The 24,072-nt window shown below is 45.7% G+C and overlaps 1 protein-coding gene across 3 annotated transcripts in view; it reads right to left on the minus strand.

The window, feature by feature from the left end:
• Window positions 1-602: 602 nt before the first annotated feature.
• The window catches only part of INTS9 (integrator complex subunit 9), an 84,498-nt gene continuing 61,028 nt past the window's right edge, over window positions 603-24,072 (minus strand). For all 3 annotated transcript variants that reach the window (XM_008171860.4, XM_065590115.1, XM_008171861.4), the window contains 6 exons: window positions 21,864-22,035; window positions 18,494-18,618; window positions 16,411-16,578; window positions 4,692-4,790; window positions 2,665-2,802; window positions 603-1,081 (listed from right to left, as the gene is read on the minus strand). In XM_008171860.4, the coding sequence (XP_008170082.1) occupies window positions 905-1,081; window positions 2,665-2,802; window positions 4,692-4,790; window positions 16,411-16,578; window positions 18,494-18,618; window positions 21,864-22,035 (879 nt within the window). In that variant the 3' untranslated portion in view covers window positions 603-904. The remainder of the gene's footprint in view (window positions 1,082-2,664; window positions 2,803-4,691; window positions 4,791-16,410; window positions 16,579-18,493; window positions 18,619-21,863; window positions 22,036-24,072) is intronic.

Below are 24,072 nucleotides of genomic sequence, written 5' to 3' on the forward strand. Positions count from 1 at the left end.
TAAGGCTGACGGGGGAGGTTTTGAGAAGGATCATACAAGAGTTAAGCACAACGGGAGCGGAGTCCTAACTCCCTCTAAACTTATGCTGTTAAGTCCATATTTAGGCACCCAAATAAGTACCTTGATGGTCAAAGGAGCTCAGCTTCTCTGAACTACCAGCGACTTCAACATGAGCTGCTGGGGGCACTGACCTTTTAAGGGGGGAGGGGAAATCAGGGCACTTTTTTAAGGGCCTAACTTCAAACCCAAGAGACTAGTTTTAGGCACCCATCTTTTAAAAAAAAAATTTGGCCTCAAGTGATGATAAATATCCCCCTGCCCCACCCCAGTGCGGGAAATGAAAACGTGACTGCAGCATGGTGCAAATGCAGAAAGGATCAGAAAATAAAACGGACTGGTTTAACTGGCCAATCAGAGCAAAAGGAAATAGACAGCACAGATGGTAAAAAGTAAATAACCTACACCCTTCCCCTCCCACCCCCCCGTCCAGTAATGAGCGCCACATGGGCAGACTTCTGCAATGAGCTTTTTCAGGCAGACGATCAGGGTGTTAAGAGTAACCCGGGCCAGCTGTGTGTTTCTAGGTAGCATTTTCACCTGGGTGAAAACATACAGCATGTGTTTTATTTTGCAATTCTTACTGAGGGGCTCTAAACCCAAATTTACAGCAAGGGAATTGGTTTGAAAGGTTGCAAAAAGTTGGTTAAAATTAATTATCTATAAAATATTCCCCCCTTTTCCTCACGCGGGAGACGTTTTCTGGCTGTTTATGAAATCAGAGAGGTGCTCTCTGCATCTCCCCCAGGGGAAGCGGTTTCATTTTTCTCTGGAGTTTTGTCATCTCACAGGCCTGCTTTGCTCTCCTCATTCAGGAGAGGCTGGCCGGATCTCCGTCGGGGAAGCGCTAGAATTTCTGAAGGAATTTGAGAACCAGGTCCCGCAACTTGACCCGGAGCGTTTCGTCATTGTCGCAGATGATGTGCGTTGAATCCTCTTCTATCTGAATGAGGGTTTCTGCCTCTTGCAAGAGCACAATGTGTCCCTTTGCTGTGTCCTCCACCTTCACATCGCTGAAACCATGCTGCACATGGGGATTGGGGAGAAAGTACTCACATTTAGAATGAAATATTTGGGGGTGGGGCGGTTTAAGGGCCATAAAAGACACAGCTCTGCACTCAAACTCTAACACCTAGAAGAAGTGGGATTGAAAGCTACCGTAAGTAGCAAACTGCTTTGTAAGCATTAGTTATAAGCCTACTGAAATTCCTTTGATAAACACTGAGGCTGTCTCTACGCTGCGCACCTTACAGGGGCACAGCTGTGCCACCTCCTGCTGACAAAATCAACCCACCTCCAAGAAGGGGCGGTAGCTTTGTTGGCAGGACAGCGTCTCCCACTGACAAAGCGCCGTCCACACCGGTGCTTTTAGTCAGTAAAACTTTTGTTGGTCAGGGAGTTTTTTTTTCACACCCCTGACTGACAACAATTTTACCGATGAAAGCACAGTGTAGCTATAGCCTAAGTATTATCCCCATTATATAGATGGGGAAACTGTGGTACAGGGAGGTTAAAGCCAAAATGTGCAGAAGTGACAACTCATTTTGGGTGCCCAACTATAGACAGCTGGGGCTTGATCATCAGCGGTGCTGAGGACAAGTCGCTTCCTTGACTTCAAATGCAGTTGTGGGAGCTCAGCACCTCCAGCAGGGGGAATCAGGCCCTCTAGGTATCGCAAGACATCCTCGAAAAACAGAGGCACCCAAAGTTAATCGGCCCTTTTGAACCTTTTGGCTGAAGTGACTTCCTTAGGATCACACACCAGGTCAGCGGCAGGTGTAGGAATAAAACTCTGACTTGTAGTACTCTGTTCTAACCCCTAGACATTGCTCCCTTCCCTACCAGTACAGCTCTGTTCTGTTCTCACCATAAACCACCTCTCCCCTCCTCCACCAGCTAAACACCTGGCTCTTTCAGGAGTGGAGCCAAGGAGGACATGAAGTGCTCCACCAGTGCAGTAACTTTAATTGCTCCTTAGTCCATTTGATAGTTTTTTTCCCCTTCCACACCTCAGAAACCAGTGGATGATCTAGAACACTCTTTCTCCGTTAAAATGCGAGAGGAAGGAAGGTTAATTTGCCGTGAGGCTTCCTGCATTATTTAAGGCTGTCAGTTTAAAAAGCACTGCGTTAGCGGGGATCCCTTCTGGAGCTATGAGACGCTACGCCGAACTCCCATGGCTAGACACCATTACTGAGGTGTCTGGAGCACAAAGCCAGAATTCAGAAACGTTTTAAATTGTGGTGGGGGGCAAAGGTATTTGTACAGTGAGAGAAGAGCAAAACGAGACCCGACAGGCCATCTAGCCTCCCCACCCATGAGAGAGCAGGATGGCTCCTCACAGTGGCATCCTGCAGTAATTTGTCCAACCTAGTTTTAAAATGACGGATAAAATGGGGCTTCCATCACTTTCCTTGGGAAGATACTTCATAGCCAACAGAACCCCCACCCCCATATTCAAGGTATCTATTATCTCTTCACCCTGTTCAGTCTGTTTATATCTCTTTGGACCACCGTAGATAATCCCCTTTCCTGCTCTACACTGGCTTTCTGGGCTCTGGGAAAGTCCACTTGAACCTCCATGCTACAGGAAACATCTGTTATTACCTTCTCCAGGGTCTGTACAAACTGGTCCATGGGAATGGAGCCACTCAGCAACGGCTTTAAAGGTTTGCATTCTGGGGCGTCGTCACTCACCCGCTTTCTCTTCTTGCTGGCTGGGGGCTGTGCGGGTTTTGGAGGGGGCTAAAGGCAAGAACGCACAGGAACAGACCAGCTGAAAAGCTTATTACAGCATTAGTAACCTGGGGTGCACGCACGTAAGAGGTGGTGGGGAGGGGCAGACTCTCTGACCCTCACTGCTGAGAGGGGGTGTTGCAGCTCTGAAGGGAAACTGACCCTGGATTCCACTGCCCATCATCACCGGCAGGCCAGGATCTTCAAAAGCAATTAGCAGTTTTGGGTGCCCATCTTGAGACACCTTAAAGGACCGTGCTGAGCACTTGCTCTTGCAGATTCAGGCCTCAAGGTTTAGCCCATTATTATTGATTTAGCACCTGTAACAGTCTCAGCGCTGTACAAGACAAAATGAGGCCGCACCCACCCTGACGAACTCAGAAGACACACACACAAGTCAGGCTGCACTGGCAAATCCCGAGCGAGGAACTAGTTGTTGGGGGTTCTGGGTGTTAACGGGGTCAGTACCTCGCTTCTCACTGGCATCACAAAAGCCGATCTACAGGGAGGGATTTTGCATAGGCAGGCCCTGGAAAAGCATTCTCTGGAGCAGTTCGAAAGTTTGCCCAGGGAAGTACACCCTAGTCATGCTGGGAAGCTTCCGGCTCCTTCTCTGGAGGGGAGGAAGGGAGCAGAGCAGCCCAAATGCCACTGCCCCTTTACCAGGAATGGAGGAGGAGGAAGCAGGGTAGCCCCTGAGTTGCTGATCTTTTCTCAGGCTCGGAGGGGGGAGAAGAGCGGCCCACAAGCCCCAGCTCCTTTATGAGCAGGAGGAGCTCCGGAGGGCAGCAAAGGTTCTCTGCGAAGAGCTAGGGCCTGGCTTTCATTGATTTAGACATTGCCTCCCTGTACAAAGCAGTGCTGTGGTAGCTGCAGAACTACTCCTCTTGTAAGCCGGAATGGGGAAGGATTCTCTCCCCAGCTGACCATTGGAGAACCTCAGTTCACAGTCTAACCCAGGGGTCGGCAATCTTTCAGAAGTGATGTGCCGAGTCTTCATTTATTCACTCTAATTTAAGGTTTCGCGTGCCAGTAATACATGTTAACGTTTTTAGAAGGTCTCTTTCTATAAGTCTATAGCATATAACTAAACTATTGTTGTATGTAAAATAAATAAGGTTTTTAAAACGTTTAAGAAGCTTCATTTAAAATTAAATTCAAATGCAGAGCCCCCCAGACCGGTGGCCAGGACCCAGGCAGTGTGAGTGTCACTGAAAATCAGCTCGTGTGCCGCCTTCGGCATGCGTGCCATAGGTTGCCTACCCCTGGTCTAACCCCATGATCTGCCCCAGGAGAACAGAGCATTTAATTCGCTTAGGGGACAGGGGTCCCCCCCGGCAGTGTTTTAAGGCTGTCTACCTTCTACTCCATGACCGTCCACAGTGAAAGAAGAACAGGAGGACTTGTGGCACCTTAGAGACTAACAAATTTATTAGAGCATAAGCTTTCATGGACTACAGCCCAACGAAAGCTTATGCTCTAATAAATTTGTTAGTCTCTAAGGTGCCACAAGTACTCCTGTTCTTCTTTTTGCGGATACAGACTAACACGGCTGCTACTCTGAAACCTGTCACAGTGAAAGACTGAATGATACCAATACTTGTACTAGGCACAGACACTAATGTGATTTGTGGCCTTTCCTTATGAATAATCCCTCTCCTCCTTCTATCTCAGCTGGGCGCACAGAGATTTAGAAGCAGCCCACTTTCAGTTCCACATCTGACTCATCTAGGAGTCCAGCCTCGCTCATGCGCACTAGGAGAGAGCGTCTGACCGCATCTGCTGCAGTGTGGGCACAGGTGCTAGTTGAAGGGGTTGCCACATGGGAAGAGCTGGGACCCAGATGCCAGGGCTGCCCTGTGTATGGAGAGTTTCCTCCAATCCCCATCATACTGTACCTGAAGCACATGCTTGTTGTCTTTAGTATGCAGCACAGCAGAAACGGTTGCTAAGGAAATGCCAGGTTTAATCTCCAAGGGCACCAGTGAATCTGCAAGCTGAAGCAAACAAAGGATTTTGTTGAGCAAGTGATAATCTCTAAATTCCCACCAAGCCAGCTGCGATTTAAATTGGCAGCCTGATGTTTTTAACATGAACTAATGAACTGTAAACACAGACCAGGGTGCAGTGACAGAGCACTCCTACCTGGCATCCCCCTTCCTCGGCTCTCTCTTTCCCTGTGTCTCAGTGCTATTGACTTTTGTATCGCTCTCAGAAGTGGGTTTTCGGTATCCATGGGCAACTTTTATGAAATGGACAGTTAAAGAGACACCTAATTTTAAACAGCATTAGCTACGTTACTGACACCTTTGATTATTAGCACTCAAAGTCTAATTTCCCATTGTTCATGCTGTTTATTTACATCTTGGGGCACTACAAAAAAAATAATCAGAATCAGTTTCACATTCAGGATTTTAGTGTCTGCACTGCAGAGTATGGAGGGGAAGCTGAATTTGTTTGGCACCAGCTTGTTGAAGCTCATGGAAGTGCTTCTGCTGCTTTTTGTTTTCACTCAACCTCTAGATTTGGGTCTGAATTTCAGTCCACGGCAGCCCCTTTGAATACGCATTGCCCACTAGTTTTTGGAGGGAGGATGTGGCAGTAAATGCTCCATGGTCAGCATTGTGGATGCGGAGGTTTGCAGAAGGTGGGCAACTAGGAAGTGACATGAGAAGCAAATTTCAGTCACCCACTTTAGCCTCCCGCCGGCCTTTCTCTTTAGTCGCAGACTGTTAAACTTTCTCGTTCATGGTAAATAGCAATTTTTAAAATATGATCAACATGTGGCCCCAGGTGCAACTTTATAAAGCACCTACATATTAATATCCATATAAAACTTACTGTCACTGTATAAAGAGATGTCCCCATGCCATCTAAAACTCCCTCCCCCACCAGCACATCTCTGCAGGGGAACTCTGAGCAAACTGACAGACCTTGCACAGTGGGCAGGCAGACTCAGGACGTGCCAGACCAAGGTGGTTGGGGAAACTAATTCCTGAGTTGGGGGATTGGCCAGCAGCCTCTAAACATACAAATCCAGGACCCGTGAGCACAAGCATCTCGACTGTCACATGCTGGTGAGCCAGGCAGAGAAAAAGAGGTCAGAACTAAATACCTTGACCTGCACCAGTGAACTGGAAGCCAATGCCGTCCTTGGAGCACAGATATTATAGGGTCCCTGCCATAAACAGCATGAAGTGAATGAGTATTTATATGCTGCATCTGCTGACTTTTCCACTTAGTTTTCAAGGTCAGCCCCAGCAGAGGACACTGCAGTTATCCAATGTGGAGGTACCAAAGGCATGGATGGGAACTCCTGAATCTGATGGAAAAGGCTGCAAACTCCTACCCAGCCCAAGATGGCTAGTAGTGATCTCAGGATTCAGAAGCTGTTGGGACTCCAGATGGGAAAGAGAGGTAACAAAAGGTAAGCACAACCATGTTAGGAAGGGGCAGGGATCGACTTCACTATTTCCCCATAGTAGTAACCCCCATATCCCACGCGATATCACGTCAACCGCCCGTGGACAGAACCTCCACTAGATTTCTCTCATCTGAGCCTAGTCCTCTGCTTGGCATCCATGACTGGGGCCAGATTTTGAGAAGGATTTAGCATCTAGGGTGCCGAGCTCCCTTGCAACTCCAGCCACTCATTTCCACGCCTAATTGGGAACAGAGCTTGTTAGATAAGTCGGGCCTCTATAGCTAAGCATCTCCGGTACACTGCTAGCAAGGGAACACAAGCGGTCTTGCCGCTGCCACATGCTGTTCACATGCATGAAAAACAGGAGGAGGATCTCCATGCATTTCACAGAGATGGGGATTATTCCCAGTCCAGGCCCAGAGGGGTTAATCAATGCCTTGCTAGAGATCACACAGCAAGTCCATGGCAGAGTTTGGAATAAGAGCAGGGGACTGTCTTAAACCACTATACCATGCCACCTCCCCACAGTGCAAGGAGGTGGGTACTATATACTTTCCTATGGAAGCAATTGCTGCAAGGATGTTATGTGATTGCAAGTGGTAGAGGCCATGATCCATACAATTTTGAACAGAAGCGATGTGTGGGATTTCCAAAAGCACTCGGCATTGGCCTGACCCCACTCCCAGTGAAGCAATGGGAGTTTCACCACTGGCTTCAATGGAAGCATTTAGGCCAACGTTAAACATTTCTGAAAATCTTACCCAGCGTCACTATTAAGAGAAGGCCCATCCTATGAAGAAATTTGAGAACACCGGCTTAAAAAGGGACAGATTGATATTTTCCACTGGAAAATAATAGACACTCATAGAGGCCTCAGCAGCAAAATGTAAAGGAAAAGCGATATGTTGGCTGTCACAGCTTCAGATTTGGCCTCAGAGCTAAAAATAGCTATGCTTGCAGCAGTGTAACGCATTGCACTTTGAAGGGATCGAAGGCACTTTCTCTCCCTGCCCCTTTGCACTGTGGAATCAATACAGAACTGGCTCGAACAAAGAACACAATCAAAGGCGACAACTATTGTAAAGGAAGAGATTCTTAAATCAAAGGAGCTGCCTTGTATGAAAGTTCGAAGAGTGCCTCTTCTGTCACTGAAGCACTCTGCTATTCCGCTCTACTGAGTATTAAACACGTGGGGACAGTAAATCGCAACACTTGAGCCATTAACAGTCAACAACGCTCTGCAGCAGGCATTCACTTTTACTTTCTCTACGATACCGGCTCATCTTCCACTGATCGAGAGTTGGCTGATTCTTAGTATGGAAGCTCAGTGACCCAAACCGAAGGTTATTACGTCACGTCCAGACATGCAACAAGAAGGAAAGTTCTACCTCCCAGTCATTACTTCAACCCTAGTGCCATGGGCTAGCATTGTGGAAGCCATGGAAAAACACACACAAACACCTGAGGACTAGCATTACACCGATCAGCCCCCTACACACAGAAGAGCACTTGCGTGGTGTTACTAACATGAAAACATTGGTAGTGTTCTGATTTCCTTCCATGTTCATACTGCTGGAGGCCTGGGAAGAATCAATACTCGTGTAGCAATGGGGATTAATGTCATCAACCTTTAGATTGGGAGGTGGCAGGTTTGAGTTTGGCTTGCGGCTGTTTTAGTTTCACACTCTTTACTTTTCTGTTTTGGTCGGTTTCCGTTTTAATTTTTACCAGAAAGAATCAACCCCATAAAAGAGTAAAGTTGCCAGCGTTTTGCCCGAGTGCAGCCCCACGAACTAGAGAGATTTGTTTTTGGAAGTGTCACTACTGTGATTTTTGCACATAGATGGCAGTGTAAGTTCTTGTAGCGTAAGTAACTTCTTAGCAAACACTGCTGCCGAATCGCTCGCTTGGGATTGTATTTTCCACAACTGAACAGGATCTGGCATACCAAACACTGCTGATGGCCAGCTACAGTTGTTGGCATGGAAGATAAAGGTACATGCAGGCTGAGGGTCAAATCCTAAATCTTTACCTAGTCCTTTCTCAGGTAAAACGGTCACTGGACTTCAGTTCAGGCCATGCACTACCTTGAGTTCACAGGCAGAATCCCATTGAATGTAACGAGAGGCTGCACAATGATTGAGGATAAAATGAGCCTTTTGTAGTAAATTTTTAGGCTAGTTACTGGCAATCATTTCCACTTCCACCCACCCATCAAGTGCCAGAACTGTAGCTCCTGAGTTCAGATAAGCACAGGGCCAAGATACTCCCCAGGGCCAGTCTGTGCACAAGACATGCTTCACACAGCCTTTTAACCTAGAAGTTGCATCTATATAAAGCTAGCATCCTCCCTAATTGGTTATGCCTACACTTATAGGCAACTTCACTTAGAATCATAGAATATCAGGGTTGGAAGGGACCTCAGGAGGTCATCTAGTCCAACCCCCTGCTCAAAGCAGGACCAATTCCCAACTAAATCATCCCAGCCAGGGCTTTGTCAAGCCTGACCTTAAAAACCTTTAAGGAAGGAGATTCCACCACCTCCCTGGGCAACCCATTCCAGTGCTTCAACACCCTCTTAGTGAAAAAGTTTTTCCTAATATCCAACCTAGAGCTCCCCCACTGCAACTTGACACCATTGCTCCTTGTTCTGTCATCTGCCACCACTGAGAACAGCTGAGCTCCATCCTCTTTGGAACCCCCCTTTCAGGTAGTTGAAAGCAGCTATCAAATCCCCTCATTCTTCTCTTCTGCAGACTAAACAATCCCAGTTCCCTCAGCCTCTTCTCATAAGTCCTGTGCTCCAGCCCCCTAATCATTTTTGTTGCCCTCCGCTGGACTCTTTCCAATTTTTCCACATCCTTCTTGTAGTGTGGGGCCCAAAACTGGACACAGTACTCCAGATGAGTCCTCACCAATGTCGAATAGAGGGGAATGATCATGTCCCTCGATCTGCTGGCAATGCTCCTACTTATACAGCCCAAAATGCCGTTAGCCTTCTTGGCAACAAGGGCACACTGTTGACTCATATCCAGCTTCTCGTCCACTGTAACCCCCAGGTCCTTTTCTGCAGAACTGCTGCCTAGCCATTCGGTCCCTAGTCTGTAGCAGTGCATGGGATTCTTCCGTCCTAAGTGCAGAACTCTGCACTTGTCCTTGTTGAACCTCATCAGGTTTCTTTTGGCCCAATCCACTAATTTGTCTAGGTTCCTCTGTATCCTATCCCTATCCTCCAGCGTATCTACCACTCCTCCCAGTTTTGTTGATAGTGAAGGTTTGGTTAGGCCTGACAGAAGTCTTCTGTGATGTAATAGTTTTACAGCACAGCATAAAGGCACGTGTAAGACATCACAGATTAACTTTTGTCTTTCCCACAGACATGATTAAAGTAATCACAAAGCTAGAAGAAACTGGTTTGGATGAGCAGAAAACCTGGACTGACTGGGGAGGAGAGTTAACAGAAATGAAAGACTAATGCATAGGTATAAAGAGAGATAACAAAAAGTTATCAGCTGAAGCTGTTTATTGTCCAGTGCTGGAGGGGACTGCAGTGAGAGCGTCCTGAGGTGCTTCCCACTTGTGAGAAACTGATCATTACTTCCTAGTGTTTTCCCTCTATAAAAAGATTCGTTAGACCCCGCTGGTGAGTGGTGAATTTCAATCCAGTACCTTCCCCTTTTATCCCATCTTCTGCAAGTGGAACAGGTCTTGGTCTAAACAAGAGAGCACGCAGGAAGGTTTACCCAGAAGGGATAAGATTCAATGGAGCAAGGTCTGAGACAGGCCGCACCTTACTGATCCTTCTCTCTCTTTCCGAAGGAAAAGGGAACCAAGGAAGAGTACAGCTTGAGTCACCCAGACCAAGGGACACTTCAGAGCAAATGGGTCCAGTGTGGTGGGACCGCACAGCAGCCTGGTGTGTCCCCAGGAAGGGGAGTTCATCTAGGGCTAGGGCACTGCTAGAGGCCCCCCAACCAAGGCCAGGGCCCCATTGTGCTAGAAGGTGCACACACATCCAGTAGCACTGGTCCTTTCCCCAATGAGCTTTTACAATAGAAGAATATTTTAAAAACAAAACAGCCCTCATTCAATTAGACAGCCTGCTGCTGAAGTCATGTGATAGGCATCATTGTTCAAATTGTAATTAAACGGGAGTCACACTGTTTGCTCAAAGGCTACTGTTCAAATTTATCTGTTTGCTCCAGAAGATGTTTTCCATCCCCCGTACTCTCCTGTGAACAGACAATGCCTAACCAATTTCCAGTAAGCTGCTTTTTTAAAGTGACATGCAGACACTCAAAGGAACAGATTAATTAAACAAAGTGAAAATGCTTCCATAATACTCCGGAGAGCCAGCCCTAGCCTTGTGCCACTGGAGAGTCAAAAACTCACTGAACAAAGGCTGTACTGAGTGTAAATCTCATTAACATCTAAAAGTCTTACTGGGCAAGATTTTCCTCTCTGTTACAGTGATCTCAATGCACAGTGACTCCACTGACCGCCATGGATTCACACCTGTGTAAGAGACCAGAATCTGACCCTAGAAAGGTTAGCCAAGATTGTTTTGGGTGGGGATGTGGAGGAAAGCGGTTTTAACAGAAAGCCTCCTTTCATCGCACACATCACTGAAGCCATTCTGTTGCTACTGGGACCACAATGACTCATGGGTTTTTCACTTGTAACAAGAGAGTTAAGGAATCAGGAGAGAAATCTGGACACACCTCTGTGTACCGTTTGAAAGTCTATGGAAGTTAATGTACCAGAGAGAAAGGGAAAGGGCTGACAGACATTTGGTGTTTTCCGGAGCAGGTTTTAGCGTTTGTTCTTTGGTTTAAGTTGTGTTTTGAAAGATAACAGGCTGGGTTCACAATGTTGATGCAGAGAGCTGTAAAATTTCCACCATACAGGGACCACTGTTGGGGTGATTTTGGCCCCGAATGGCCCTCCCTGCAGATGGGGATGTTGCAGGCTCCTTCTGACACTGAAATCTTCCACATGGCTGGGAAGCCGGCATAAACCCTGGCTGAAATAGAGAATTCATCTGTGCAAGGGGAAAACCTTTCCAAACCAACTCACTAATGGCTCCTCTGCAGAACAACGGAGCAACACACTGGTCTTTTCTCCAGGATCAGAACGCCAGGGGGCTATGATAACTCCTGAAAGGTGGAGTGGGGGCAGTTCTCTGGGATGTTAAGTGACGTGGAGGGAGGAGTGGGGGTGAAGCAAATACATGCCATAGAATGCAATTTCCCCTCCTCTCAGGTCTTGAAGATTAGAATGATCCTTAAAGATCAGTTGTACTAGAAAGCATGGCTGATAACAGGGAGAAGGAGAGATTACACTCTTAGAGCTGTCAGGGATTTGCAGAGCCTGACTGAGTTGTGGTTAGCGCCAACTGGCATCTATCCTTATTGTGAGACTCAAAGGTCAAAGACTGCATGGACCAGGAAGACAGAATTCGATTTCCATGTGGTTGTGCTGGGTCTTCCTGGAGGTATGTTGGCAGTGCAGGGGGAGAAAGTTAACCCCTTCAGCAGAGGCACTTGTTGTGTGGGTGGCCAGAGGATTCAGTCTTTAGCACTGCCAATTCAGCACCTTTCACCAGCATTACATCCATTTAGAGAATGAACAAAATCTTTTCTATGACATTTTCTCTTAACATTTCAGTGCTGGTGAAGGATGCCCTATTGACAGCCCTTTATTAGTAGGGTTTTCTATTGAGTTCACCACTGTGGGATCCCGGGCTGTGATTTTATACCAATATAGTTAAATCTCTCTCTCTCACCCCCCTCCTTCCCTCATGTGGACACAGCTATACCAGTAAGAGCACTTTTACAGTGGTACCCCTTGAGGAGTTGTACCTCAAACTATACTAATTTCTAAACAGATACAGTTAAAGCAGTACAAAAGCTGCATAGAAAGCCCCAAGCTATAGCAGCGGGAGGTATAGACACCAGATCTCCCAATTCTCACCTAGCACCTTAGCCCATAGGCTATCCTTCCTCTGGAGACGAAAGCCCTCTCTCCACTGGTTAACGGTCAACAGAGCAAGCTTCCTCACATCCCACCCAGAGAGTACTTCCGACCTGACCTGGAGGGACCAGCTCTAGGGATATGTTGGGAATTCAGTCTCCATGGCCCATTCAGTTTCTTGGTCTCTGTTGAGGCCGCCAAAAAGGGGGGGGAGTTTTGTTGGTACTGTGTGTGACACTAGCTCAATCATTTCAACTCCCCTTCTTCCTCTCCTCACTATTTTCCCCATGGCTGGTCGGAGAGTCTCACTGGATCCTTCTCAGGGAGGTCAGCTGCACGGTGTGAGAAATAGTGCACAGGCTGTGGTACCACACAAGTGCCAGGTAACAGACTAGACGCTCTAGGAGGTCCTTTCCAGAACTATCTTCTGGGTTCCTATTTGGACCCCAGACTGGGTGAACTATTCATAAAGACCAATTTATCCATCCCATTGGCTCTTTTCTGTTTACAAATATTCTGCAAAGAATCACGCTCCCCAGAAGCCAGGCGGGCTTCAAAACGACGACAGATGTTTCACATGAACCTATTTCAGCCTCAGCTCTGCTCACGAGGAGTTGGCTTCAAGCATTTGGCAGCCATGCTTTAAAACTCAGGGTGTTCCAATTGGTCATGGAGGACGTTTCCATGCCCTGAATGGACAAATAGCTTTGAATTAGGTTTCTGGTGTGACTGGAAGTGTTATAGTTAGTGGTATTTGCTGGAAAAGAAAAATGGCGGTTTCTGCAAATATTCTTGCCAATAAGCCCGTGGGCCAGCATATTCGAGGAAAACAAACACAGCTGCAATCTTTTTCTCTCTCACACAGTCATCTGGACTCCAGCAGCAGAGTATTTGAGAGCCTCACAAGTATTCATCTTCCCAACGTTCCTGTTAGGGAGTGCAGTGCTATTACCCACATTGTACAGAGGGGGAACTGAGGCACAGAGAGACTAAGTGACTTGCCCAAGTTGACCCAGGAAATCTGTGGTAGAGCAGGGACTTCAATGTTTGTCTCCCAAGTACCAGGCCAGTGCCCTAACCAGTGGGCCATCCTTCCTCTTTCTGAAGGAAAATATTTAAAAGTATTTAAAATACAAGAATGTCTGAATAACGTTTTTTGCAGGATTTACTCTGCTGTTAGCCTCGCTGTTTTCAGAGAAAGGTGATATTGCCCCCCAGAACAGAGCCAGGCCAAGGAATAGGTACCACTCAAACCCTCAGGCTTGAAGGAAAGCCCCAGGACTTGACAGTAGAATTTAAATGCTCCCTAGGTCTTGACCTGGCTCTCTGCATAGGGGGTGAATATCACCCTGCTAACACAAGATTTGTTTTGGTCACAACCCTGAACGTACGTCACATTTTACTAGCCCTAGTTTTAAGAGGATCCAATAAATATGCAAATGGCTCCAACAAATACACATGCCACAGTGACGTTGCATCTGAGAGTATATTTTTCAATTAAAACCCCATCCTCAACTCCAGGGAAAATCTCAGCAGGTGCTGGCGTACTCACAAAACTGAATTCAGGCCCAAATTGGATACAGATGATATGGTGGTGGTAGGAGCTTGGCTTATTGCAGTTTGTTACTCAGGTACAGTTCCTCATGTATCTCTGCATCCTGTGTTAACACTAAGGGTATTGTTTTTCCTCCAATGAAAAACAGATTTTTTTTTTATCCGTTTCCATGGGGCAATATAGTCTGCTTGTAAACAGCCTCACCTTTGATCCACAGACACATCTGTGCTGATTGTATTGTCAAAATATTTTAACATCATGTCTGTCAGAATACAGGTCACTTAATATTAAGAGTACGTTTGTGCATAGTTTATAGGATTAATACATTATTAATCAATGTGACAGGCATAAGTAGTATTCATCTGGAATACTATGTGTGCAATTCTGGTCTCCCCTGTTTACGAAAGATAACTTCAAATATCAGTTGCAGAGAAGGGCTTCTAGGATGATCAGAGGAATGGAGACTCACAGAAATGTCGGACTGGAAGGGACCCTCGATAGGTCATCTATTCCAGTCCCCTGCACTGAGACAGGACTAATATTATTTAGACCATCTCTGACAAAGCGTTTGTCTAACCTGTTCTTAAAAACCTCCAATCACAGAGATTCCACAACCTCCTTAGGTAATTTGTTCCAGTGCTTAACTACCCTGACAGTTAGTAAGTTTTTCCTAATGTCTAACTTAAATCTATCTTGCTGCTATTTGAGCCTGTTACTCCTTGTCCTATCCTCATTGGATAAGGAGAATAATTTATAAAGAGGAGGAGGAGAACAAACTTTGACATACTTGAAGACTTATGTCCCCCCTCGCTCTTCTCTTCTCCACAGTAAACAAACCCAATTTTTTCATTCTTTCCTCGTAGGTCATGTTGTCTAGACCTTTAATCATTTCTGTTGCTGTCCTCTGGACTTTCTCCAATTTGTCCAATCTTTCCTGAAGCATGGTGCCCAGAACGGGACACAGTGCTCCAACTGAGGCCTTATCAGTGCTGAGTAGAGCGGAAGAATTACTTCTCATGCTTTGGTAACAACATTCCTGCTAAAACATCCCAGAATGATGTTCACTATTTTTCCAACTGTATTTCATTGACTCGCATTTAGTTTGTGATCTACTATAACCGCGAGATCCTTTTCTGCAGTATTCCTTTCTAGGCAGTCATTTCCCATTTTGTATTTGGGCAACAGATTATTCCCTTCCTAAGTGCAGTACTTTGTGTTTGTCCTTACAAGAGGAGGCTTAAAGAGCTTGGCTTGTTTAGCCTAACAAAACAAATGACGAGGGGAGATATGATTGCTCTCAATAAGTACAGCAGAGGGATAAACACCAGGGAGGGAGAGGAGTTATTTAAGTTAAGGGCCAATGTTGGCATAAGAACAAACTGGCCCTCAATAAATGTAGGCTTGAAATTAGACAAATTTCTAACCATCAGAAGAGTGAAGTTCTGGAACAGTCTCCCCAGGGTAGTAATGGAGGGGAAAAAACTTACCTTGTCTCAAGACTGATCTGGATAAGTTTATGGAGGGAATGGTCTGATGAGATTACCTTACAATGGCATATAGCCCATCTGGGACTGCTATTAGCAAATATCTTCAACAGGGGAAATGGATCACTGATTGGGAGAGCTCTACAGAGAATTCTTCTGGCTGCTGGGTCTTGCCCACATGCTCAGGGTCTAACTGATTGCCATAATTGGGGTCAGCAAGGAATTTTCACCCAGGTCAGATTCACAGAGACCTTGGAGTCCGGGGGCTGCCTTCCTCTAGTGTGGGGCACGAGTCACCTGCCAGTTTGAACTAGAGTAAATGGTGGATTCTCTGTAACTTGAAGGCTTTAAATCACGATTTGAGGATTTCAGTAACTTTGCCAGAGGATATGGGCCTATTACAGGAGTGGGTGGGTGAGGTTTTGTGGCCTGCGTTGTGCAGGTGGTCAGACTAGATGATCATGATGATCCCTTCTGGCCTTAAAGTCTATGAGCCTATGTTAGATGGTTACAATCAACCAATTAACTTATTGGACTCTAAGACCATTTACTAAATCATCATTTGCTAACATTAAATAAGGGGATTTGTCCTGCTTTGAGCAGGGGGTTGGACTAGATGATCTCCTGAGGTCCCTTCCAACCCTGATATTCTGTGATTCTAAGCCATTTGCTAGCGTGCTTTAACACGGTTTCACAAGAGAAGGAGAGGGTTTTTCTAGCAAGTGGTGCAGGAGACAGAAGCCAGTAGCCCTGACTTTCAATTCCCAGCTCTCTCTCGGACTCACTGTGAGACCTTGGGCAAATCATTCGGCTTCTCAGCACCTTAGTTTACCCATCTTTTAAATGGGGATTGTATTTGGCAACCTCACCGGTGTTGACAGAGGATTAACATATGTGTGATGTGCTTTGAAGTGTGACGTGCTTGCAAAGGATAATCAACATTTTTAGCTTTCCCACAGTGATTCCGTCAACCTTAATATATTCACACTGTGAACACCCTCTCAGGAGTACCTCTCATTCTAGCTTTCTGCTTAGCGGGAAGTGCTTTGCACCGTCATACGCAATAGAAGTCACATGTGCAACACCTTTCTGTTTGAAGAGACTACAGACACAAAGCATCCAGGACCAATGTGGTGTGAGACAGCAAGGGGCCACCATGCTGTTTTCCTTTTGTCACTCACTTCTGGCATGATTTCAATCTTCTCGTAGCGCCGCTTGAACGGGAGAGTCAGCACCTCTGCTCGGCGGTAGGACATTGCCGGCGGCTGGCAGTCTATCATCAGGTCTGTGCGATGGGACTGGGTGGGTGGAGGCTGGGTGTACTGCTCTGGACAAACCACATGGAGAGGCTAGAAGAGAAGAGGAGACGGTGGTGAAGATAGATGTCCAACTGTCAAAGTGCACTGCCCTAGAAGGTGTATATAATGCAAGTATCAGAGTAGCAGCCGTGTTAGTCTGTATCCGCAAAAAGAAGAACAGGAGTACTCGTGGCACCTTAGAGACTAACAAATTTATTAGAGCATAAGCTTTCGTGGACTACAGCCCACTTCTTCGGATGCATATAGAATGGAACATATATTGAGGAGATATATATACACACATACAGAGAGCATAAACAGGTGGGAGTTGTCTTACTAAAAAAGTTTTTTTTTTTTTCTCTTAATTAATTGGCCTCTCAGAGTTGGTAAGACAACTCCCACCTGTTTATGCTCTCTGTATGTGTGTATATATATATATATATCTCCTCAATATATGTTCCATTCTATATGCATCCGAAGAAGTGGGCTGTAGTCCACGAAAGCTTATGCTCTAATAAATTTGTTAGTCTCTAAGGTGCCACGAGTACTCCTGTTCTTCATAATGCAAGTACTGACACTGCAATTATAAGGTTTGTAACATGGTTGCACATTAGCAATGAACCTTAGTTGTGTTCCAGTAGCATCTAGACGCCCTTAATCAGGATTGGAGTAAGCGGTTCAGGACCGGGACAGTCTGTTATGTTATTTGTTGTACAGTGCCTAGCACAACAGACCCTGACTGGTATCCCGAGGCAGCATCTGAATACAAATAAATGTCAATAGTTATGCCAGGTGCTGTACAAACAAAAAGCTTTCACTCGAAATAGGGACAAAATGCCACTGGTGGGTGTAGAATACAAGGGAGTGGAGGGTGGGAAGACAAAGGTGACAGGAGGAGGAATATATGGTTGCATATATTAGCCAAACGGACCATTTGGAGGCTTCATAGATTTTTTTAAAACTAGATATATTAACAGATCACTAATAGGCTGTTTACTAGAGGGGTCATGGTAGAGGCGTGGGTCCGATCAACGAGGCAGCGTCTGTGAGAACTGATCAGAGGAGGGCAACATGGAAGAAGCAAACAATGGAATCTGCCATCATTCACAGAGTGAAGGGGAAGCTCACAATGTGAAGAGATGATTGGCTAGAGATGATTCTTTCACAGCCCCTCACACTATCATGTGTGTTTGATGTGTTGAAGAGGGAGACAATAGAAGAACCCAACAGGAGGAGGGGTGGGGGGTAACATGATTGAAGGGATGAGCCAGGAAGAAAATTTTAGCAGCAACGTTTTGAATAGAAAGGGGTGGGGTGAGGTGAGGTGGATGCCGGGAAGACTGAAGAGGAGACTGTGGTAGCCAAGGTGGGAGATGTCAGTTTGAAGAAGAGCTCTGGCAGTCTGGCCGGAGAGAAAAAAGGAAACAGCAGGATTTGGATATGGCCTGGATGTGAAGGCCCAGAAAGTGCAGTGTCCATATCAAAGAGGAGGCTGTGATTATAGGCCTGAGGGACCAGGCGATGGTGGAGTTCACTGAAGTTGACGAAGCTGAGGGAACCCAGCACACTTTGCACTTTTGGGACATAAATACTTATCACACACATCCAGGGCATATTTAAACAAGCAGGAAAGATTCAAAGGGAAAAACGATTGCGTTTATAAACTGCTAAGAGGCTCAATCTTGGAAACGTGTGATGTTTTATGCTACATACCTACTGCTACTTTGCACAGTGAGCCGTTAAATGTTTAAAGTCCACTGTCTGGAGACTGGTGGCCATTTTGTACACATTTCAGTGCAGGCCATTAGAAGAGGAGGCGTATGCTGTGTGCTCTCTTATAGAGACTTAGAAAAACAAGAAAACACAAAGAGTCATTTCTTTAATATAAAGATCATCCACAGTGAAAGTGTGTGTGTGTGTGTGTAGGTGTATAAATATAAAGGGAAAGCAAGAGAGATTTCATTACCTGGACTTCTTTGAGTAACTTGGACACCTGAATAAAATTCAGTCTCGTGTCGATGGGGCAGTAAACGCATTTCATAGCCAGAGGTTGATAGGGAGCCAGTGCCTCCAGATAAGAAAAGTCAGGCTCTGGGAGAGGAAAAAAAATGCAGAAGATATCTGATGTCTCAGGAACAAAGATTGCCCAATTCCTCTCCCTATTACCATGTCCTAGTCTAGACAAGCTGTCGTTTGGCAATGTTAATTCACTTATGGATTTCTCTTTTTTCCCCCTAGTTATTTTCAGTTAATTTGATGAAAATTATGCCCACAATTAGTCTTAGCTCAATCAAGCAACAGAGCAGCCCCATTTCATCTGAAAGCATTATTGCCTGATTTTTCTATAACAAATTTAATCAAGACAAAAACAGCATCTCTTAGTTTTAATCAGATCCAAAAAAAAAAAGCACAATTTACCATTTTTCAGTATCACAAACCCACCTGAGTGGCCTGGTGTCTCAGCCTGACAAAAATCCAACACAAACACTTCATATTTCAAGATGATTTTGCATAAGTGTCACCTTCAGCAAATACATTTTCACCATTTTCCTCATAATTACTCCTTTTAGTTTAGGCTAGGTGTCAGTATTAGACTCATGGAAGAATAAGGAACTATTCAACAAATATTCTACCATAATCCTAGTGGATCTGTAGAGAACTGGATAACTCAGGACAGCACGCAATAGAGTAGGATATTCACCTTTTTTACCTCCATGCTACCAGTGCATTCTAGTACAGGTAGTAGTAACTGAAAGCTGCTGTCATCAGATGGCTGTTCTGCAGCTTATGTGATTTTTGGTAGTGACCTCAGACCAGTTTCTAGGGGATTGGTGCTTCCTCACTAAACCCACAATGGCTGGTACTAACTGGCATCCTTGTTGGGCATGTACTTAAAGAGTGCCAGAAACTTTCCCCAAACTTCCATGGCACTCCTAGGTCTTGTCTATGCTAGTAAAATTCAGACCCATAGTTTTCCACTTGGGTAACAATTGCGGAAGTGTAAGTACAGCCATGGCTCCGATTCAGAACTGAGTTAGGAGACATGGTGGTAAAAACCCAAACAAACACACACCCAACTCTTGTGGATTTCTTCTTCCACCATTACTTGAACCTGTGGAGAACTATGGGAGGAAATCTGGCAGTGAGGCACAATGCTGGGTTGTGCCTCAATTTCACTGGAGGGACCGCTGGTGGAAGGATATGGAAAAGCTTGCTCCCTCACTGCCCTACCTCTGTTTGGAGAATAGGCTGTTCTTCGCAGGGCTGTCAATGACACCCTGACTGAACTAAACTCACTATAAGGCTAGGTCTACACTACCCGCCTGAATCGGCGGGTAGAAATCGACCTCTCGGGGATCGATTTATTGCGTCCCGTTGGGATGCGACAATTGATCCCCGAATCGACGCTCTTACTCCACCAGCGGAGGTGGGAGTAAGCGCCGTCGATGGGAAGCCGCAGAGGTCGATTTTGCCGCCGTCCCTACAGCGGGGTAAGTCGGCTGCGATACGTCGAGCTGAATTTGCGTATCTTAAATCAACCCCCCCACTGTAGTGAAGACCTGCCCTAAGAAATCATAGCGGATGCAATGCTGCATATCTCAGGAGGCCTCACATAGGCTGGGTCAGTGCCAATGCTCACTCACGCGCTAAGCTTTGGCCACCAGCTTTAGGATCTCCTAATAGCATTGTGAAGCAGCTATATAAATAAGAGAACCTGCTCTATTTCTTCAGATCTCAAAATGAGTATATTTTAGTATCTGATGGGACACTTGCTTCTCCTTGCAGGAAGGCTCAGAATGAAACACCTTCTCAGTAAGGGCCAGATTCTGATACTTGCTCATGTTGGGTAATACCTTACTGCACGAGTATTTGCATTAATTTCCATGGGACTACTTGTGGAGTAAGGTCCTAATCAACATGAGGACATCAGAACCTGGCCCTAAATTAAGGAGTCCGGAATAGGCATGAGGTTCGGTATTTCCAAAGTGGTATGCTGCTAGATGGCACCGTTGCCAGCTATTGGAATCAGAGCTAAAGCGGCTAATGATGGAGTGACTACCCAGATAACACTGAGTATGGTACAAAAATCCATAGCCAGTCACTCAGGAGGGCTCATGCTTTGCTTGCAAATAGGCCTCTTCTGGCTTTCATTAGTGACAAAATGTAGTGTCTGTTTAATAGGGGGACTATATCCTGCCTTTTCAATGGGGATGCACGTGACTGTCTACAGAGCTGTCTCCTCACCATAGTGTCAGGGCACCTTCCAGAGAAAAACGCGGAGTCTCTAGCACTTTTCCCAGTACAGGGCCAGAACTCTGCTTGGGGCAGGGATGGTGGAAAGGCTTTCTCAGGGAGGAAGGCTTTGCAACATTTCCTAACGATGGTCAAACTCTGATCACCAACGGAAGATTGTTCTCCTTAGAGGAGGTTTCCTTCCCAGCTCTCGTGTGCTTTGTCCTGGGCTTTGGGGTCTGCATTGTCACAGAGGAATGCACCTGTCCCAGTAGTTCATAGATCACAATCCGCCTTTGACACGGCAGGAGCTTGATCCATTAATTGCTTTGAAAATTAGGACCAAGGCCTTAAACTGGCATCGGAAGCTGACTGGGGGAATGTGGAGGGACTTGAGCACAGGCCTGCTCTCAGTGCCTGAGCCAGGGAGACAGTAGGCAGCCCCGTTCTGGATCAGCTGGAACCTGTGTATCATCTTCACATTCAGCTTCAGATACAGTCAGCTAAAGTAATCCAGCCTGGAGGGGACAAGGTCATAGGTCACTGTGGCTAGGTCCCCGGCCAGAAGGTAGGAATGAAGTTTCCTAGCAAGCTGGAGATAAAGGGAGGCATTTTGGAAACTGAGTCTACCTGGTCATCCCAGAGTAGCAGGAAGTCTAAGAGGACCCTGAGATTTTGTACCACTTTGATGAATAAGGGCTGTATGCTTCTGATAGAAGTTGGAGACAAAGTCTTGGCCAGCTTATCAAAGCATTTCCCTTTTCCAATCGGCATCGCTTCGGTCTTGGCAGGGCTCAGCTTGAGTCAACTGCTCTTCATCCAAGAGCTGATCTCTTGCAGGCATTTTACTGCAGTACATACAAAGATCTTGCTTACAACAGGCTAGGACTGGCTAGGCAGGGCAAGAATCAACTCCACAGGGCTAACAGGAATGAAATGCAGTATAAATTATTTGTCACTGATGTCAATCCTGAGAGCCTCACTTGAACAAGCTCCTGCTGAAGTCATCAAACCCGGGAACAAAGGAGGCCCTGGGAATCTGGTCCAACAAGAACGTATGACACATTACCAGTTCTGTACGGTGAACAGCACACTTCACTTACCCGTAAATATAACAGTGTTAAGGCTAGATTTTCCCCACAGCTCCATAAAGTGCACCACATCCCCAAACCTGAGGGAGGGATGTCCAGTGAACACAACGCACGGCTGTTTGAAATCATTGCTGAAATCTCCATGGATACTGGGATAGTGCTTCAGTTTGTTTGTCTGAATGAGCTGAAATAAAATAATAATGAGACTTTACCAACTTTTCGCACATCTGTGCTCGGCTATTATTACATTATTGTGTATGTCTGTGGATTTGTGCATATACATACACACAAACAAACCACCCCCCAACCCCAATATATAGCTGGTTATTTATAATATATAACATGGCTCACTCCCACATATTCCATAAGACTTGAGCTCACTGAGTCACTGTTGCAGTAAAAAGCAACAGAGGGTCCTGAGGCACCTTTAAGACTAACAGAAGTATTGGGAGCATAAGCTTTCGTGGGTAAGAACCTCACTTCTTCAGATGCAAGAGAAGAAGTGAGGTTCTTACCCACGAAAGCTTATGCTCCCAATACTTCTGTTAGTCTCAAAGGTGCCACAGGACCCTCTGTTGCTTTTTACAGATTCAGACTAACACGGCTATCCCTCTGATACTTGTTGCAGTAAACATTCTGAGGGAGGTGTGGTCTGGAGAGCTGAGCACAGGACTGGACCTGGGAACTTTCAGAGTTATGCTCCTGACTTCCTGTAATACTATTCTGAAAGGTGGCTCTGCAGAGGTTCCCCATGTCGTGCTTCTCAATGATTTCCAGAGTAAAGTATCCTCAGTTCACTGGTAAAAAGCTGCTCTTTCTAGCTGCTGTCTCACCGAACACACTGTGGGATCCGAGAGTTAACGTGGGTTCTTTGCAGGTCATGTTAATGCTGAGAAATTCTGCCCTCAGCAACATCTGTCACTACTGGATTTAGATGTAACAGATTCAAATCACAGGAACCCTCTTCTGATGAGCTACAAGAAGGAACAGACTCCAGCTTGCCCTCTCTTAGCTAGGTTGGCTCTGCCAGCCTAAAAGAAAGGCAGTAAAAATTACTTTTTTCCCCTAAGGTCAGCCAACTATGACCCACAGGGGGCAGATCCCCTTAGTAAGATGGTGCAAAGTTTATGAAGCCACTTTTCAGAGTAGAGCTTTACTTTATTTCCTCTGCCTCTGGTTTCTCCATCTGTAAAATGAGGATCCAACTTGCCCAGAGTGTTGGGAGGAGCCTGGATTAAAAAAAAAAAATGTATCCTCCGGACACAATTGGATTAGATTCTCTCAGTACCTATATGCTCCATCGCCATAGTCTCTGAGCACCTTGACTTTGGGGCTCTTAATTTAACCCCCTCCGAACACACAGTGCTGTCTGCTGCCAAGTGTAGCAGGCATTCAGGCTGTAGGAATTTGCAACACAGGCTCATGCAATGTGCTTCCAAAAGCCTCTGTGCAGTTCGACAGAAACCCTGTACAATCCTGCTTGTGAGTGAATGGCCCTGTACACACCAACGTGCATACCATGACTTACAGCCAGAGACCTTCATTCTTCATTGTACTACATTCAATTTTAAAAGAGAAACCAAGAGGAAGAGTGCGTTAAAATAAGCACCTCGTGGTCTTTCACTGCTGTAACTCTTGCCTTCCCAGAGCGCGGCTCCCTTTTATTTATCTATCATCTCTTGCCGTGTTATGTTGAACTCAGACTCCAAGTTTCTTGGAAAAAGAACAGGAGTACTTGTGGCACCTTAGAAACTAACACATTTATTTGAGCATAAGCTTTCGTGGGCTACAGCCCACTTCTTCGGATGCAACTTGGGACAGCACTGATCGCTTTTCTGTACTGCTAAGCAACATGAATGCCTCTGCTGTAAAACAGCAACGTTTATTGGATACACAGTATCCGAACAAGAAATAAAAAAACACCATCCACCTACAAGTTCTGGAGGTACCGTATATGCAGGTTGTTACTCAAGTTCAGCAGCTATGAACACTGTTTGCAATTGGTCAGGCTAAACCACTAGAGGTCTCTGTAGGTCGGCAACCTTTCAGAAGTGGTGTGCCGAGTCTTCATTTATTCACTCTAATTTAAGGTTTCGTGTACCAGTAATACATTTTAACATTTTTAGAAGGTCTCTTTCTATAAGTCTATAATATATAACTAAACTACTGTTGTATGTAAAGTAAATAAGGTTTTTAAAATGTTTAAGAAGCTTCATTTAAA

Source organism: Chrysemys picta, chromosome 3 (genome assembly GCF_011386835.1).
Source record: "Chrysemys picta bellii isolate R12L10 chromosome 3, ASM1138683v2, whole genome shotgun sequence".
In the NCBI taxonomy this organism is placed as follows: Eukaryota; Metazoa; Chordata; order Testudines; family Emydidae; genus Chrysemys; species Chrysemys picta.